The sequence below is a fragment of the Amblyraja radiata genome, chromosome 13 (genome assembly GCF_010909765.2).
Source record: "Amblyraja radiata isolate CabotCenter1 chromosome 13, sAmbRad1.1.pri, whole genome shotgun sequence".
Classification (NCBI taxonomy): domain Eukaryota; kingdom Metazoa; phylum Chordata; class Chondrichthyes; order Rajiformes; family Rajidae; genus Amblyraja; species Amblyraja radiata.
This window is the reverse complement of record NC_045968.1, coordinates 44,442,407-44,461,852: the sequence shown is the minus strand read 5'-3', so window position 1 is coordinate 44,461,852 and position 19,446 is coordinate 44,442,407. Positions and strand designations below refer to the sequence as shown.

The window sequence follows — 19,446 nt, the reverse complement described above, 5'->3', positions numbered from 1 at the left end:
CTCAGCATAGTGGAGAAGAAGAATGAGTAAGTCTTCTTCTGACATGGACTCCCCTATCAAGGTCGTGGGCTGATGTTGTGACGTCGTAATTGCAGCCTTGACAATGTCCACGTCTGCATCCCCTGATGCATTGATAACAGTGCAACCCTGCTTCTGCAGTTTCTCAGTTACAAGATCAATAAGTCCTTGTTTGTTACAAGGTCTGGAAAGGAAATCATCCTTTTTTCCCCACAAATTCAGTTTTTGAATTGAAGTTGACGATCGGGTGGGTGTTTTCCCCACGTCGCTGAAGCGTATTGTCTTTGATGGAAGGACCTTCGGTATAACCATCAAAAACTACAGTTGCTTTACCATAATGGTGTATGGTAAAGTCGGCATACGAGTTTGCAATGTCACCATTACTGTCACCCCTTTTCCATGTCAAGCAATGAAGCAGGGACCCACTGTCAAGGACATGTTCAGTTGGTGGGATAGAATCAATGCCAGTTTTGTTTGATTCCTTGCTTTAAAACTCAGCAACTGCATGTTGGGGCTTGACGGCTTTATGAAAGATTTATTTGGCTTCAAATAGGGATGTAGGGAATGGGCTTAGCTCATTACATCTTCCAGCGAAAGGTCGCCGGATTTGGACACAAATAAAAATCATTGGAACAGCAGAGCAGGATCAATGGTTCGGCCTTAGGCAACTTTGATGTCTGCAAAAGTTTTTGCGCTGTCTTTCCATTTGAACAAGATCCCAAAAACTGGTTTTCCAACCATTTTTTTCAACAATCTCATGCCGACCATTCTCGAACCCATGCACATTCACATCCTCTTTGGCGACTACACCAGTAACAATGTTTCTCAGAGATGGGTCTGAAGAGAATGGCGTGCAAGTGGAAAGTTTTTCCTTAATCTTTTCCAAGTCAGAAGTGATCTCATTTCATCCTTGCTTCTGTTGATTCTCGGTGTTGCTCGCTGGTCGTGTAGGTGAGATAATTGAATTCCTGCATGGCGTTGTTGTACTCAGATGCGATGGGTGTGGACATGGTCCACAACACGCACATTTCTTCATTCATTCCACTTCCATGAGTCAATCCTGCACTACTCTTCAAGGGCCGCATCAATGTCTGCTCGATGACAAGGTCAGGCCTGCCCACAACTGGAAACCCTTGGAAAATTTGGCATATACATCAGGATGTCTGGTCTCAAGTTGACACATTTCTTGGATATAGAAATATGCAGACCTCAGATAGTTGTAGTGCCCAGCAGCGGCAAATATTGGCAGGCAGTCTGACGCTGCACGCAAGTGCAGCATCCAAGATCCTGTGCGATACGCTTTGATCAAGTCTCGGGCAGTCTGCAGCATTCTCTGAGTTTATCCACAATTGACTGGTTTTTGACTTTGTGCTAAGTTTTGCCGCCTTTGTGTCAATCTTTTCTTTGATTTGGATTAACATGTCCAAAGCTGCAGCACTCTCCAAAGTCGTTTCTTTCTCCACAAAGGACGAGTACGTTTCTCCCGCCTGGTCGACCAATAACTGGAACTGTTGGTCATCCTCCAGCAGATCTGACACAACCTGGTGATTGAGACATCTGTCCACCAGCAGATGTCCACAGAAAGCTCTTTGCACTGATTTTCCAGTCATCATATGCTGGACAGCATTTTCACCATAGGCATTCAAGAGCATATTTCAAATTCACAACATGGGCATAGTTATACTGTAGTACCTATTACTTGATTTTCATGTGTCATGTTTGTTTTTATGAGGCAGACCTATACTTGCACTGGAAAATATTCCTTTTTATGCTAATATTACACATAAAATGGATATTGGACGCCATCTTGAAAATTAGACCTTTCCAGTGGTCTGACTGTGGTAGACTTTTGGTATGTTATTAAGCACATCTGATACTACAAAAAACCGCTGAAAACCCTTTTGGAGCAATTTTTTTAGGGCAAGGTGTTTTTTTGTCATATACGCAGCAGCCTAAACTCCAATGAACTACTTATCATAGCCAGAGACTAATTGCAACCTGCATGTTTGGTATCCATGTAAAAGGAATAAATTTCCAATTTTAAAACATCGACACACTCTAAATGATGAGGAGGGATTGGCATCCTTCAGATCAGTATTCATCTTTATCAAAATCAGTTGTAAGCTTTCACCATGTTAGCAAATGTTTCGGCATACAAAAGGCAAAATAGCATAGATGTTGGTGAAGTAAAAACTAAACATGAAATTATTAGAATATTTAGTTCAAACATCTTTGGTGAGAACTTAAATAATTCTGAAACTTAAATAGTTCAATCAAGTTTCTCCAAAATAAAGCTAAGGTTACTTGTAATGAAGATTTTTTACCAAAATCTCTTTTTCCAGGACAACATCCTTTTCTGCTTGTCAATTTCCAAAGTTAAGGGCTTGTCCCACTTGGGCCGTCATTTACGCGACAGGCCGGTAGTGACTGACACGTGATGGTCGCGCACGTCATCATGCGTCTGCACAGCCGTTACTCCTGCATTTTGTGTCTATCTCCAATCGTCTTTGCCCCGCTCTCTGAGTAGGAGTGGGTCCAGATCCGCATCCGCAAAGGCCATGAACCCCAGGCCGAGCTCGACGATAGTTTGCCTGCTTCTGCTGCTGTTGGAGGTGAGACGTTGCGCGGCGCCAGGTTCTTGGGCCTGGCCCACTTTGGCCGTCAGTTACACGACAGGCCGGTGGCGCGCGAAGATTTCATTCAGGAGGAAGTCCACACTCCTCCACACCACTCCATGCGCCCATCCCGTGCTACCCACACACTAGCAGGTCACGTAAATGGCACGTAAATGACAGCCAAGTGGGACAGGTCCTTTAGTTTTATGTGGTTCTCTAGTTTAATCTAAAACAATCTAAATCACATTGTAACCAATTTGGCCTGTGTATTACAAAATAGTGTGCATCAATTGCATTGTATCTAATTCACGGTATGGAAACACACGTTTCTCTGTTCAAAGATTAATGGTCTCAGGTTTACGAAGTTATCAATGTGAAAAACATTTACAGAGATTGAATAACAGAAAAATTATGTTAATTAGTTAGATGATGAAAATAGCCATTGTAATGTTAAAGCTCGAGAAGATCTCAAACTGTTCTCAAACAAAAGTCTGACAGGGCTCAGAAGACAATGGGAACCAAATGAACAGAATTATCTCAATTTTCCAAACTTTATTCATGAATTTGATTAATCATCCTCAACCTATTAAATCCACGGAATGGGTTTTCTTAAATCCATTTGAAGGTTGGATTTTACTGTGCACACAAATGCAGGATCAGATAAGGTTGTACAGAGGTTGTACCCACACCTCAGAATTCTACAGAGCTTTAGAGAGTTACAAATATGGGTTTTGTTCAATTTTAAACAAGCAGTTAATGTTAGCTTCGCAGGCTAAAATATATTGGTCCCGAAAAAACCCAGCTACCTACCAACCTAACAGTTTTTTTCAAATTGAAGATAATTCAATGTCTAATCCAATTCACCAATATAGCACCAGTTGATAATGAACAACAAACGATAGCATCCAAGACAAGGAGAGTTCTTTGGTCTTCTCCAGATTATAAAAGGAATTTATTTCTGTTTTGCTGCGCTGCTTCTGAGATTTGCAACTTTTTCAACTTTCTGTTTTATCCAAAAGCCTCTGGTCAGGTTTTGTATATCAGTCTTCAATTTCATGCTTTTGTGTCTGATTTCCGTAAAAATCGACCTCTTCAACCGACTTATCTTTAAAGGCTTTATAAAATTATTTATTCTCAACATTTACTTTTTCATGCTCTTCACTGCACTTGATCTGAAATAATGTTCCATGTTTACCCTTTATCATGCTTTGTTGTAAAATTACAAATAATTTTCATATTTGTGATGGAGTCTGATTGGAATATGTTTTTCTTCTATGAAATGTTTTCAAAAACAAATTAATTACTATAAAGATGTAAAGCAGTAATATAAATCTTGTTTCTTGAAACTTTTTTTGGTCATTTAGATTTGACACTAAAAAGAGGTCACAAATCATAGAGCAACATCACACTTCATTCTTGCTTTGTCATTTATGCCAGTCAATCAATGTTTTCATATGTATGGAGCCCAACCCAGGTACATCTGGCACAGAAGGTTTTCATTTGTTGCTTCTTGAATAAGGTAGTGGACGTGTCCTTCAATGGATAAAGGCAAACCCTTCACTTTATTTCTTGTTTTAATCACACCATGTAGCCGTTTTTCTATGTCTAGCACATGGGTCTTGGCCTGAAAGAGAATGTCATCAGTTTAATGAAAGAATCATGGAATGGTTACAGCAACCATTCCGCCCACCAAATATGTAAGAGAAATTTCACTATTTCCAAACTCCACATCTTCGTTTTTGGTCTGCAAAATATTGTTTTCAGATATCTATCCGACATTTGAATGTTACAATTGAATCTACCTCCATAATTACCCCTAACAATCCATTCCAGCCCCTAACCATTCACCGAATCAACAAATTATTCCTCATGTAACCATTTTTTTTTGTTATGCGCCCTAGTTCTTGCCCCTCTTCAAGCCGTATGTGCCAAACATGTAAATGTTAAACAGAGGTAAATATATAATTATTAAGTTCTATTTTTATGGCATTTGGGACACAGCTGGCAAAACATGTGTATCACACAAATGCTTCTGGCCTATTAAAGAAGTTAGACCTTGATTCTGCAATTCAACTAGCAGGTATGTTAAAACAGGCAGCTCACCAGAATGAATCAGATAACATCAGTCATTGTCAAGCTAAATAAATACAGATTGAGGAGATACAAGAAAAACTTGATGGGCATGTCAGCTCCAAACAGGTAGGTTATGGAACTCTACAAATGGAAGAGGCCACAGCCTTGTTCTGAAAATAATTAATCTCTGCAGAAAGTGAGGGAAAGTGATAGGTTCTGGAAAACAAATAGTCAGTAAAGGAAATATGGCTAGGAATACAGGACCAGTTGAGTATAAGTAACATATGGAGGAAAGTCACATTGCCCAATTGGTTGAATTAAAGTGCTGTTTTGTTGTGATCAGATGCTGACCATTGAAAGAGGTCTCATCTCGGGTGGTCAAGAACGAATAGTTAAATGTTTGGAGACTGGAAAAGAAAATGTTCATCTATGACATATAACTTTAAAATTGGATGATACAAGTTACTTAGGGTGTAATAATCATTGTACAAGTTGTGATGACTGACATCATGGATTTCCCCATGTGAGTGACATAGTCGCAGATAATAAACTAAACTGGTGAGTAAAGAAATTTACCATGGAATGCAGACAACGGGTTTTTTTAAGTCTGTTTAAAAGCAATGTGGTGATTGATGGTGCTGAAAATCTAGCAACTTCTTAGAGATTTCAGAAGGCAAATTAGGACTGGATGTGTCATTCAGGCTAGATAATGCCGAGGATACTTTTTCTGACCTAAAGATTGTTAATGAAGCAATTAAAAAATAATTGTTTAATAATTTAATGGTCAGCATCACTGTTGAAAGATTCTCATGCAAGATTTATTAAAAAATTAACTTGAATTTGCCAACTTGCCAAGATGGTATATGAACCATTGTCACTCAAAAAAGGCAACACGGGGAGAAAAGACGAGGTACGGAGGTAAGCTAGCCAAGAATATAAAGGAGGGTAGTAAAAGCTTCCTTAGGTATGTGAAGAGGAAAAAACTAATTAAGACCAAAATTGGACTCTTGAAGACTGAAAAGTGCTAATTTATTATGGGGAACAAGGAAATGGCAGACGAGTTGAACAGGTACTTTGGATCTATCTTCACTAAGGAGGACACAAACAATCTCCCTGATGTACTAGTGGCCAGAGGATCTAGGGTGACAGAGGAACTGAAGGATATTCACATTAGGCAGGAAATGGTGTTGGGTAGACTGATGGGACTGAAGGCTGATGGTCTGCATCCCAGGGTACTTAAGGAAATGGTTCAAGAAATCGTGGACACATTGGTGATCATTTTCCAATGTTTTATAGATTCAGGATCAGTTCATGTGGATTGGACGGTAGCTAATGTTATCCCACTTTTTAAGAAAGGCGGCAGAGAGAAAACAAGGAATTATAGAGTCGGAAGAAGGGTTTCGGCCCGAAACGTCGCCTATTTCCTTCGCTCCATAGATGCTGTTGCACCCGCTGAGTTTCCCCAGCAATTTTGTGTACCTTTGAATTATAGACCAGTTTGCTTGACATCAGTGGTGGGGAAGATGCTGGAGTCAATTATAAAAGATGAAATAGCGGCACATTTGGAGAGCAGTAGCAGGATCGGTCCAAGTCAGCATGGATTTACGACGGGGAAATCATGCTTGACTAATCTTCTGGAATTCTTTGAGGATGTAACTGGGAAAATGGACAAAGGAGAGCCAGTGGATGTAGTGCACCTGGACTTTCAGAGTTGTCTTCCAACTTTAGGCTGTGCACGGCATACGCAATTTCCTCCAGCAGTTTGTACTTTGTTTTAGTTCAGATCCCTAGATTTCTAATCTTGTTAGGCAAATACTGGGCGAATGTAGTGCATTCAGAAAGTATTCAGACCCCTTCACTTTTTCCACATTTTGTTACGTTACAGCCTTATTCTAAAATTGATTATATTGTTTTATTTTTTAATCATCAATCTACACACAATATCCCATAATAAAAAAGGAAAAACAGGTATTTAAATGTTTTTACAAAGTAATTAAAAATAAATAACTGAAATATCACATTTACATAGGTATTCAGATCCTTTGCTCAGTACTTTGTTGAGGCACCTTTGGCAGCGATTACAGCCTCACATCTTCTTGGGTATAAAGCTACAAGCTTGGCACACCTGTATTTGGGTAATTTCTCCCATTCTTCTCTGCAAATCATCTCAAGCTCTGTCAAGTTGGATGGAGAGTGTCGATGCACAGCTACTGTCAGGTCCCTCCAGAGATGTTCGATCAGGTTCAAGTCCGGGCTCTGGCTGGGCCACTCAAGGTTGTCTTGGCTGTGTGCTTAGGGTCATTGTCCTGTTGGAAGGTGAACCTCCGCTCCAGTCTGAGGTCCAGAACACTCTGCAGCAGGTTTTCATCAAGGATCTCTCTGTACTTTGCTCTGTTCATCTTTCCCTCAATCCTGACTAGTCTCCCAGTTCCTGCCGCTGAAAGACATCCCCACAGCATGATGCAGCCACCACCATGCTTCACCGAAGGTATGGTATTGGCCAGGTGATGAGCGAGGCCTGGTTTCCTCCAGACGTGACTCTTGGCATTCAGGCCAAAGAGTTCAATCTTGGTTTCATCAGACCCGAGAATCTTGTTTCTCATGCCTTTTGGCAAACTCCAAACGTTCTGTCATGTGCCTTTTACTGAGGAGTGGCTTCCGTCGGGCCACTCTACCTTAAAAGCCTGATTGGTGGAGTGCTGCAGATATAGTTGTCCTTCTGTATGGTTCTCCCATCTCCACAGATGGAGCTCTGACAGAGTGACCATCGGGTTCCTGGCCACCTCCCTGACCAAGGCCCTTCTTCCCCAATTGCTCAGTTTGGCCGGGCGGCCAGCTCTGAAAAGTACTGCTGGTTCCAAAGTTCTTCCATTTAAGAATGACGGAGGCCACTGCACTCTTCGGGACCTACAATGCTGCAGAAATTGTTTTCTACCCTTCCCCAGATCTGTCTCGACACAATCCTGTCTCGGAGATTTAAGGACAATTCCTTTGTCTTCATGGCTTGGTTTTTGCTGTGAAATGCACTGTCAGCTGTGGGACCTTATATAGACAGGTAGGTCTGTGCCTTTCCAAATCATGTCCAATCAATTTAATTTACCACTGGTGGACTCCAATCAAGTTGTGGAAACATCTCAAGGATAATCAATGGAAACAGGATGAACCTCAGCTCAATTTTGAGTCTCACAGCAAAGGGTTTGAATACTTACGTAAATGTGATATTTCAGTTATTTCTTTTTAAGTAGTTTGCAAAAATTTCTAAACATCTGTTTTTGCTTTTTTATGATGGGGTATTGTGTGTAGATTGATGATAAAACATGAATGTAATCCATTTTAGAATAAGGCTGTAACGTAACAAAATGTGGAAAAAGTGAAGGGGTTTGAATACTTTCTGAATGCACTGTATTTTACTGTCCAATGTAATTATTCAAATTTAACTGCTTGTATCTGAGTTGATCCATAAAAATACTACACAATACTTGAAAACTGAAAGCTCAAGCAATGCTTTTCTGAACAGCACTCTACTTTCCATTGAAGAAAGAAACTCATTCCCGAAATAAAAATAATGCTTGGGATGCTCTGCAGTTGAGGCAGTATCCGTAGAAAGGTACACAAAGTGAACATTTTAGTTCAATTGCTTTTCATCATATTTGTTTGTTTTTTAAATTTTATTTTCTGTTTGCTGGAGAAATGGGTTTTAGGAGCTTTTTAAATAAAAATACGTAGCTGATGATAAACCAGCATCTGCAGTTCCTTCCAACAATAATAAGAACCTGATACTTTTTTAAGACAGCAAAAGAAAGACTAAAGGAAAAAGAATATGTTAAAATACTCAGCAGAAAGAATGTGTGGGAAGGAACTGCAGGTGCTGGTTTAAACCAAAGATAGACACAAAAAGTTGGAGTAACATAGTGGGACAGGCAGCATCTCTGGAGAAAAGGAATGGGTGACGTTTCAGGTCTAGACTCTTCTTCAGGCAGGTTAGCCAGCATCGAAGGAAAGCTAGACAGAGTTAATGATTCATCATAACTAGCCTGCTGAGCAATTCCTGCATATGCCATTTAAAAAAATATATAGATTTCCATCAAGAACCGTTTTTAATTTTCACGAGAAAAATCTATTTTTTCCACTGACCTTTTCATTGATTACTTCCCCAGTTTCATTGGGTTGTACCTTTGTATTTCCTTTCACTGGTTTGCTCCACTCCACTAATGGATCATGCAGAAATGTTTTCAAAACACTAAAATAATTAGTGGACCAACAAAACAGAAATAAAAAATGATATTTAACATGCAAAATTATTTGAATAGTTAAAAAAGTCAAATCATGATATATCTTAAAATCTGACACATCACCTCATTAATGGTTCTCGCTGATCACGCATTAATCTCAATGTTACTTCACAGGCTCGTCGGAACAAACCTTCTGTTCCCATTGGGCCCATAGCGTGGACCATATTGTGGGTAAGGCGGAAAGGGACAACTTCTGGAACATCAAAAGTTTCTCCCTAAGAAAAGACAATATTTTTTCATCCAAATATGCAGATTCTCTAAAGGTTTCTAGATTAAGACATAAATTGGATTAAATGCTAAGACATATCTTTCCTTGAAATTTAGCAGTTACATGAAAAGTATTTTAAGAAGTGATTGAATAAGCAGAGTGCTGTGTTTCAGAAAGAATTATCACATAAACTGTTTCCCCTATTGAAAAGGTGATGGTGAATCACATTAGATCGGCTAAATATTGGGCAACTAATACACACACCAAGAGCCCACTGTTTGCATTTTAACCATTTATAAGGGAAAACAGTTTATATTCATAGGGAACCTTTATCACAGTAGATCATCCCAAACTGTATCAAAGGAGTGTATTAAAACAAAATTGAATAAAAGGTTACACGTGAAGACATTTGGGGAGAACATAGAGAACCATGGTGAATTCCCAACTTTTTCTTCCTTTCTACACGCCTTGCACAACATACATTCTGGTGAGGGGAAACTTAATTCAGGTTTATAAAATTACGACTGCCCAAGGTCGAGTAAATCGGAGAAAAAAGGAACTGCAGCTACTGCTTTACAAAAGACAGTGCTGGACTAAATCTAAGACTTAGTGTATTTTTTTAAAAGAGTAAATAGGAAATACCTAATTCACTTAGCAGAGGGTGAAAAAACAAGGAGGCATACATTTAAAGAAATCAGAAGAATTAAATCGCAGGGGAGGAATATTTTTCCACCCAGTGTGAGGGAAGCGTCTGGAATTCAGTGCCATAAGAACAGTTATTTAATGTGTACATGAAGAGTTGTGACCTACAGGGCGATATAACTGGTGTTGGAGGATTGGGTAGCTCTACTTTGATCAGAATAGACGCAATGGGCTGACTGTCCTCTCCTGTCTTAAATTTTATATGACTGCCTCTTAATAAGGAGTGATTTCCAAAAATTTAAGCCATTCAAGGACACTAACTGAAGGAGAAAGAAAACCCATATTGCTGCCCTTTTAACTTGACCACAATATACAATATGCAAACAGATGGATCAAATATACAGAGAGAGGTCAGGTGCTTGACGACTGACACCTGAACAAAAAAATTGCAATAAAAGCAACAGATCAACAATTTAGCTCCTTATATATATAAAACATTATTAATTATTACTGTGACTTAAAAAATGAAATAGAATACATGCTGGAAAATAATTAATTACCTTATTGAAAAGACAGTTAAAGTCTACATGAACACATTCGCCTGTTAAAGAATCAAATAAAATATTTTCTCCATGGCGATCACCAAGACCCAGAATGTAGCCAACCATTGACATCACTGCAACAGACCGACAATAAGCTGATCTACTACTGTACCTTATGGGAAAGAAATAGAAGATTTAAATTTCAAAATAACGCAACAGAAAGCTGAGCGTAATTGTAGATTAGTTGTGCACCACAAATTAGAATTAGTCATAAATCACATAAATCATCACTTTATATTACAAATTCCTTAATTTTATATTTGGGAAAGTAGATCCCCATGACAAATTGAATCACTAAACTTAAAATTAATTTAATTAATAATTTATGAAATTATCTAGTGGGCAATTCATCCTCAAAATTTACAGCAACTAATAGTGTGTTGATAAGAACATAAGATAGAGGGACATGAATAAGCTGTTCAGTCCATTGAGCCTGCTCCACCATTCAATAAGATCACAACTGATCTTCCATTTCAACACCACATTCCTGCCCTACTCAATGACTCCCTCAACAGGCCTCTAGGGGAGATAAATCTTAAGATTCAACAGCCTCAGAAAAAATATATTTCTTCTAATTTCAGTTCTAAATTGTCGATCCTTATGTTCTGCACTTCTCCGGCTGAAAAAATCCACAACCTTCCTTGATCTATTTTGTCAAACCTGTAAGAAATTTGGACATTCAATGAGGTTACCTCATTCTTCTAAACTCTAAATAATGGAGGCCTGGTCTACTCACTCTCTCTTCACCTGAGAGACCTGCCATTTCAGGAAATCATTTAATGAAAATTAACTGCACTCTCTCTCAAAAGTTTAAAAAAAAACCTTCAAGGTAAAGAGCCCAACATTATATATATTACTCCAGGTGTAATCTCAACAAGGCCACACATGATTGTAGCAACATATCTTTATGCTTGTGTCAAATTCTCTAACAATAGAAAAATAGAACATAGAAGCTTAGAAAATAGGAGCAGGAGAAGGCCATTCAGCCCTTCGAGCCATTCAATGTGATCATGGCTGATCATCCAGAATCAGTACTCTGTTCCTGCTTTCTCCCCATATCCCTTGATTCTGTTAGCCCCAAGAGCGAAAATCTAACTCTTTCTTGAATACATCCAGTGAATTGGCCTCCGCTGCCTTCAGTGGCAGAGAATTCCACAGATTCACAACACTCTGGCTGAAAAGGGTTTTCCTCATGCCGAAATGGCCTACCCCTTATTCTTAAACTGTGGCCCCTGGTTCTGGACTCCCTCGACATCAGGAACACTTTTCCTGCATCTTGCCTGTCCAATCCCTTAAGAATTTTATATGTTTTTAGAAGATCCCCTCTCTTCCTTCTAAATTCCAATGAATACAAGCCCAGTGGATTCATTCTTTCATCATATGTCTGTCCTGCCATCCCGGGAATTAACCTGGTGAACCTACGCTACTTCCTCAAATTAGGAGACCAAAACTGCACACAATAATCCAGGTGCGGTCTCACCATGGCTCTGTATAACTGCAGTAGAACCTCCTTGCTCCTATACTCAAATCCTCTCACTATGAAGGTCAACATGCCATTTGCTTTCTTCACTGCCTGCTGTACCTGCATGCTTACTTTTAGTGACTGGTGTACAAGGACACCTAGGACTCGTTACACCTCCCCTTTTCCTAAACTGACACCATTCAGATAATAATCTGCCTTCTTGTTCTTGCCACCAAAGTGGTAACCTCACATTTATCCACTTTATACTGCATCTGCCATGCGTCTGCCCACCTACCCAACCTATCCAAGTCACCCTGCAGCCTCATAGCATCCTCCTCACAGCTCACCCTGACACCCAGCTTTGTGTCATCTGCAAACTTGGAGATGTTACATTTAATTCCTTTGTCTAATAAAGAACAACATACCGTCTGTCTTCCCAATTGCTTATTGCTCCTGTGTTTGTATTTAACTAGTATAGATGCACGTCACTTGGACATCAATATTGATTCATCTATCTCTATTTAAAAAATGCTTATTTTTTCTACTGAAGTGCATATTCTTTCCCCATATTGTACCCCATCTGCCTTATAATTGGTCATTCACTCAGTTTGCCTTTGCCCTGTTGAAGACTCTTGCATCCTCATTACAATTCACATTCCCACTTAGTTTAATGTCTTCAGCAAACTTGAAAATTGTGCATTTGTTCCCCTCAACCATGTCATTGATATAGATAGTGGATAGTTGAGCTTCAAGCACTTGTCCCTGTTTAGCCACTGCCCTAAACACAGCTTGCCAATCTGAGAGGCATCCAATTATTTTTATCTCTTCACTTTTTACATTTCCCTTTTGCAATCAACCATTTCAATATAACTAAAGAAAGGTCGAGACAAAATGCTGGATTAACTCAGCGGGACAGGCAGCATCTCAGGAGAGAAGAAATGGGTGACGTTTTGGGTCGAGACCGTTCTTCAGACTAACTAAAGAAAGGGATCCTCTAAACATGGGTACGGGTCGTGGAGAAAACATTACCCCACAGATTTTATAAATCCCTTGGTTTATATATGTGGGAAAGTAGATCCCCATGACAAATTGTATCACTAAACTTAAAAATACTGACCAGGAAGTTGGGTCAGGGAAAGTTCCAAGGAACCATTCATGAAAAACAGCAGGGTGACGTGGCAAAAGCTGCTGTTTAAATACAGATAATTTCTCCTCAAAAGGTGCTTGTTTTGGCAGCATGCATTGACGTAGCTCTTTTCCAAGCATGTAAACACCTGTTTAAATAAAAAAAACATGCACAAGTTCAAAATCAAGGAGTAAGAAATCCAATATTCAATATTGTAAGTTAGTGTTAGACTTGTTACAGCAGTATGAAATTACAATTAGAGGATCATTGGGAACATTGTCAAACATGGTCAAAGCAAAATGTTTTACATTAACAGTTTAATACTTAATGTTTTGTTAAATTGAGAGTTTGAACTGAAAGTGAAGGATTGTAAAGAAAATGGTTTGGTCCAGCATAAACCTTGCAATCTTTCTTTAGTCAACAGTTCTAACCACAGTGGATCTGTAGTTCAGATAGACAATGCTCAATTAAAGAAACACTTCAAGGTGGCGGTGGTGAGGGAGCAGATGGAAAAATAAGTTGCTCAAAAATGTTCAATTTCAGACCTGTTCAAAATATCGGTTCCTATGCTTGGCTATATTTTTTTCTGGAAGTTAAACTTACACATTCAATGTAGAACTGATACATGTCACTAAAAAAAGATTGTAATGATCATTATTCTTGTGTTTACATGATCCCTCTCCTTCCACATATTATTCAAATCTGTATTCATTCATTTCTAACCGGAAAAGAACAGTAAACCATAACTAGTTTGTTCTGAACAACTGCTCAAGTCAATGAGAACAGGAAAAATGTTCTCAAGTCAGAGAGGTTACTGTAGGAATACAAATACAATCTGCATGTGATTATATTTACTATGCCTACAAAGCAGCAAATGCATACTGCGCCTCTGGACCAAAGACAACGTCGAGGTAGTTTTCTATTGTCAAGTAGGAGTTTGGGTGACCTTACTAATGCAGCAATAAAGATCAGCAGCTGCTGCTTGGAATGATTCAAGGTAAGGAATCTAAAAGTAACTGAGCTTCATTTGCAGTGGAACCCAGACACAAGTGAGGTTGTAGGATGCCACAGATCTCTTAGTGAGGACAAAGATGCAGTTAGCAAATTATTCCTCCACATAATATCTCTTTACTTTAAATTGGATAAGTCATTCTGCAATTAAATAAGACTAATAATAGCCTTCAGATCATCAAGATTGGAAAGCTTGTTTCAGATGGATTTTGATTGTTCATATTTTGGAGACGTTGACATCAGGAGTAACGTACCAGAATGAATGCGAATTCCACCATAATGTGGTAACTTATTTTGCAATAGGTGGTAAAATAATCAGAAAATACTGCAAGAGTTAGAATGAAAATTGCCCAAATCCATCAACACTACCTAATTTTTATGATATGTGTGAACAGATTCTGGCGGTGTACTTTCAGTACCTCAGAGCACATTGGAATCAATTACAGATCATCAAAGACAGTGATATATATATATACATTACACCACATATATATAGCTTCGCAGGATAGGATTATGTTAAATTCTTACCTTTTTCTTTATAGATCTTATTCAGAATGGGTCTTAAGCCAGCAGTGTTATTGACCCATTCAACCAGACCGCACTCCTCATTCAGGGGAATGACTGCATAAGTTCTGATATGAAGTTCCCGTCTGCGAGACTCGGCATCTTTTCGTAAGCACTGTCAATTGTCAGATGAACCAAGTTTATTACCTTTCTCTTTTAAAAATATTAATTCATCAATGCAATTATTGTTCAGTAATTACCATTCAAATAATATCACAGTCTAATGAGTGATTTAAGAAGAAAAAGCACTGATTTTCAAACATGCATTAGCGACTCCAAAATGCTCCTTTCCTATTAAGCTTCTATCTTGCTTCTGGGGAACCCAATCCTAATAGTTCAACCATGTTGAACTGAAAGTTAACCGTGCCAACAGTACAGAAAGCTTTGTTGGATATTGAATCAGAAATAATATACCTAGGAAGCCGATAAACAAATCTGATATTCTTCATTACACCACATGAAAGCCAATGAAAACATATACAAAAAGTGAGTTTTGCACATGATTCTATTCCACATAATTTACACGATCAAATTTCCAGGAGTCACCCAAAAATTATTTAAAATCTCCCAAGTCTCTCCTATTCGAACCAACATCCTCCGCAGCCAAAACTTTGATCAAGATATGATTACAAACCCTAACATATCAACCTGCATGGCAACCTGCACTGTTCAGCCCTGGCCAGTTATCAGCTAATTTTCTGAAGCAACACCAAACTACATGTGGAATAGCACTTCAGTTTGATTAAATACAAATATTTTATTTTACTGCAGTTAAAACTGCAGATACATAATCTATTTTACACAGAATAAGTATTAGACAATGCATAAAATTCAATCCCTTATATTTTCTACCACAGACTTGATTCCACTTCACGAACATGAAATAATCCATAATAGAATATTATCAAACTTCTGACATTCACAGCATGGATTACTTGATAAACACGATAAAACTGAATAATGCAACTTCTTAACACTCAATATTTCCTGAATGTGCATTGAATGCCCCTTTCCAATTATCATATTAATATTTCAAATACTATACCTTATTAATCAGAGAGTTAAATTCCATGAGACGACAATCTTTCCTGAGGTCATCTTTGGGTTTACACATCATAATGTAGGACTTCCCATCAGAACCCTTTAGATTGATTTTCTTTGGCTTTTGAAGAGAAGCTAATATTTCCACCTAAAATGAGAAGATATATACAGCTGATTGCAGGATTCGGACTGCTAGATAAAAAATGTGCATATCTTATGTATCATATCAAGCTATAATCCTATTTATCAAACACTGGTATATCGAACATTTGATCCAAAGTGTTGGCATGACTGTTGTCCTTCAGCGTCAAATGCTTATGACTACAAGCCATCCTTATAAACCATCTCTTCGATTGAGCTTTTGATCACTTATCCTAATATTTTCACAACTCTTGTAGCACAGAAATAGGCCATTTATCCAAAATACTGCTGCCAATTTTATCATCAAAATGGCCTCTTCTCAATCAATTCCATTCCAAGCTGCTTTTGGAAGACCTGACCAGTTAAAACTGGACAGAAACCCTTTCAAAAGATGCACATTTAACAAAAAGAATATAGAGGCACTCAAAAGAATCATCCAGAATTATTTATTTTTTCCGATAACAGAGAAAAGCTCTTTTCTCTAGAAAAGAGAGGGCCATGGGATGCAATGACTGAAGTTTTCCAAAAAAATACTATGTGGCGATTTGATTTGTTAGATATTATGAAAATGCTATGATTTATAAGTGACCAAATTAGGGGTCATAAATACAACATAATCATCCATAAGTCATCACGGCTTTTTTTATTCCTCTTCATGTGTTAATGTAGCACCCCCTTAAAAAGTTGTTATTCAGTTCAATATTCCTTACTGTAACAAGTTGCATATTCTTACAGTGCTCTCTGTGTCTCTTTTGAATCCTCTATTATTAGATTTATTGGTGTTTCATGCATGTTTTATTTAATATGGATTCTTTGTAGGCCTAGTGTCCACTTTCATGAGGTCAAACCTTCCGAATCATCTTAGAATGTTTCTCCATCTCAAAGACACAAAATAAATGCAAGTTGTTGCTGCATTATATATAATGCTACTAATTTATGCACAAACTTTAATCAAATTACAAATTATTCTAGATCCCGTTGCAAACTGGTTGGTATAGTGAGATAAAATTAGGATGGGGAAACTGATCAGAAGCTGGAATAATCAGAAGAGATAACAGATCCTGAATGAAAACTGGCAAACGTTTTCAAATGCAAGAGACGTAGAAGACACTTTGAAAGAAAATCCCAAAGCATAGAAGTGGTAGGCAGAGTCTCTTTATATGTTTACAATAAAATGTCTTGCTATGTCAATATTTTTGTTTTGATCATTTGCACTTTTGCCATACAATTTTGCTCAGCAAACGACCGTTCACACCAAAAACCGATTCCTTATACCATGCATGTGACAGGTCAAGCCCAAACCGAGTTGAGGTTTGCATCAACATCAGTGAAATTATGAAGTACAAGAGTGTGACAACTGCAATCAAGTTTCCAAAAAGGAAACCATTGAGGTGGGCACAGGAATAAAATTAATTTCAGAAGCCAACAGAGTAAAATATATTGCAAAATATATCAGAGAACTGGAAACTAAGTCACAATGCAAGATGAATAGCAAACTTAAAAATCAAATATAGAAGCCAACACCCAGTCAGCAAAGGTTTACTGAAGCAAAAAGAAAAAAAAACTGCACATGAAAGACAATCAAAGCTTGCATTTACCCATATCACAGGTTGAGGCATAAGTGTCAGACTCCACAATTTCAATACCATGGTCTGGTGTATTGAAAAAAAAAATCAATGATAAGTTGAATGCTGTCAGATCACAGACTGCCATCATACCCAGTTCAGCGATATCATTAAAAGCTTGTAGCACAAACTTTTTTTTTATTGTAGATAGATAAAACCTATTTTAAATATTGTTCCCAAACAAAATACCAAAATTTTCAGGAGTGGAAAACTTGTTTTTAAACTACTGTTTCAATAATGCACAAGCTACCAATAGCAGCAACATAAAGCTTAGATAAAAATGCTGGAGAAACTCAGCGGTTGAGGCAGCATCTACGGAGCGAAGGAATAGGTGAAGTTTTGGGTCGAGACCTTCTTCAGAAGAAGAAAAGAAGAGGCAGAGACATGGGGCTGTGGGAGAGCAGGGAAGGGGAGGGGAAAGAGGGAGAAATGAAGGACTACCTGACATTGGAGAAGTCAATGTTCATACTGCTGGGGTGTAAACTACCCAAGCGAAATATGAGGTGCTGCTCCTCCAATTTACGGTGGGACTCACTCTGGCCATGGAGGAGGCCCAGGACAGAAAGGTCGGATTCGGAATGGGAGGGGGAGTTGAAGTGCTGAGCCACTGGGAGATCAGGTTGGTTAGTGCGAACCGAGCGGAGGTGATGGGCGAAGCGATCGCCAAGCCTACGCTTGGTCTCACCGATGTAGAGCAGCTGACACCTAGAGCAGCGGATGCAATAGATGAGGTTGGAAGAGGTGCAGGTGAACCTCTGCCGCACTTGGAAAGACTGCTTAGGTCCTTGGATGGAGTCGGGGAGGGGGGGGGGGGGGGGGGGGGGGGAGTTAAAGCGACAAGTGTAGCATTTCCTTTGTAAGGGAAAGTACCTGGGGAGTGGGTGGTTTGGGTGGGAAGGGATGAATTGACCAGGGAGTTACGGAGGGAGCGGTCTCTGCGGAAAGCCTAACGGGGAGATGTGAAAATATGGCCTGTGGTGGGATCCGTTGGAGGTGGCGAAAATGTCGGAGGATTATCTGTTGTATGTGCCGGCTGGCTAGGGTGGAAGGTGAGGACGAGTGGGGGGGGGGGGGGAGTGAGAGCAGAGTTACGGGGTATAGAAGAGTCCCTGGTGAGAGCCTCATCTATAATCGAGGAGGGGAAACCGAATTCAATAAAGAATGAGGACATCTCGGATGCCCGCATTTGGAACACCTCATCTTGGTTTCAGATGCGGCGTAGACAAAGGAATTGGGAGTAGGGGATAGAGTTCTTACAGGAAGCAGGGTGGGAAGAAGTGTAGTCCAGATAGCCATGGGAGTCAGTGGGTTTATAATAGATGTCTGTCAGTAGTCCAGCATTAGTTTTTCCAGCATCTGCAGTTCCTTCTTAAGCATAAAGGCTAAGATGTTTCCTAGTGTTTGAGGATGCATTGTTTTGAACAGTCCCACTCATGCAGAAGGTACATACCATCCTAAACCAACAAGGGCACATAAAAAGCAGAATTGACAATTTACCATGTCATCAAAACCAGCAATGTAGGCCCAGTGACCAGGGAACGGGTCATGAGTTGCATGGGTGCCTGGAGTTGATGGTAGAGTCGGAGTCATCACAGATTGCAAAGGAATGAGGATTTCACTAAAGGCTGGTTCTTCTACCAGTCTCTTCAGCGATTTGAAATGAACACTCATACTTAAAGTTGTGTTGTTCCCATCCACCTTCAAAGAGAAATGTTGAAATATCAAACAAAATGCTATTATAAACTTGAGTTTCCAGTGTGCAATATATATTTAAAATCTGAACTTTAAAATATCAAATCCTCATAATTAGTTTGCAGCTAAATATTAATTGCTCCAATTTGGAATGTCTGAACCAAAATAATCTAGAGAAGAATATAGAGTACAATCCTGAGTTTGCCACAGGACAGATATTTTTTTTTAAAGTTTTTTACCAGGCACTACAAGGAGTCATCGAACTAATTTCACAGGTCTGTTTATTCCCTCTACTGACAATAATTCGGGGAAATTGAAACCTCAGTTATAAACT

At 39.0% G+C, this 19,446-nt stretch overlaps 1 protein-coding gene across 3 annotated transcripts in view; it reads right to left on the bottom strand.

The window, feature by feature from the left end:
• Positions 1–2,970: 2,970 nt before the first annotated feature.
• The window catches only part of atr (ATR serine/threonine kinase), an 86,001-nt gene continuing 69,525 nt past the window's right edge, over positions 2,971–19,446 (bottom strand). For all 3 annotated transcript variants that reach the window (XM_033031909.1, XM_033031908.1, XM_033031910.1), the window contains 8 exons: positions 18,918–19,118; positions 15,659–15,802; positions 14,578–14,728; positions 13,030–13,186; positions 10,409–10,562; positions 9,062–9,213; positions 8,841–8,946; positions 2,971–4,257 (listed from right to left, as the gene is read on the bottom strand). In XM_033031909.1, the coding sequence (XP_032887800.1) occupies positions 4,084–4,257; positions 8,841–8,946; positions 9,062–9,213; positions 10,409–10,562; positions 13,030–13,186; positions 14,578–14,728; positions 15,659–15,802; positions 18,918–19,118 (1,239 nt within the window). In that variant the 3' untranslated portion in view covers positions 2,971–4,083. The remainder of the gene's footprint in view (positions 4,258–8,840; positions 8,947–9,061; positions 9,214–10,408; positions 10,563–13,029; positions 13,187–14,577; positions 14,729–15,658; positions 15,803–18,917; positions 19,119–19,446) is intronic.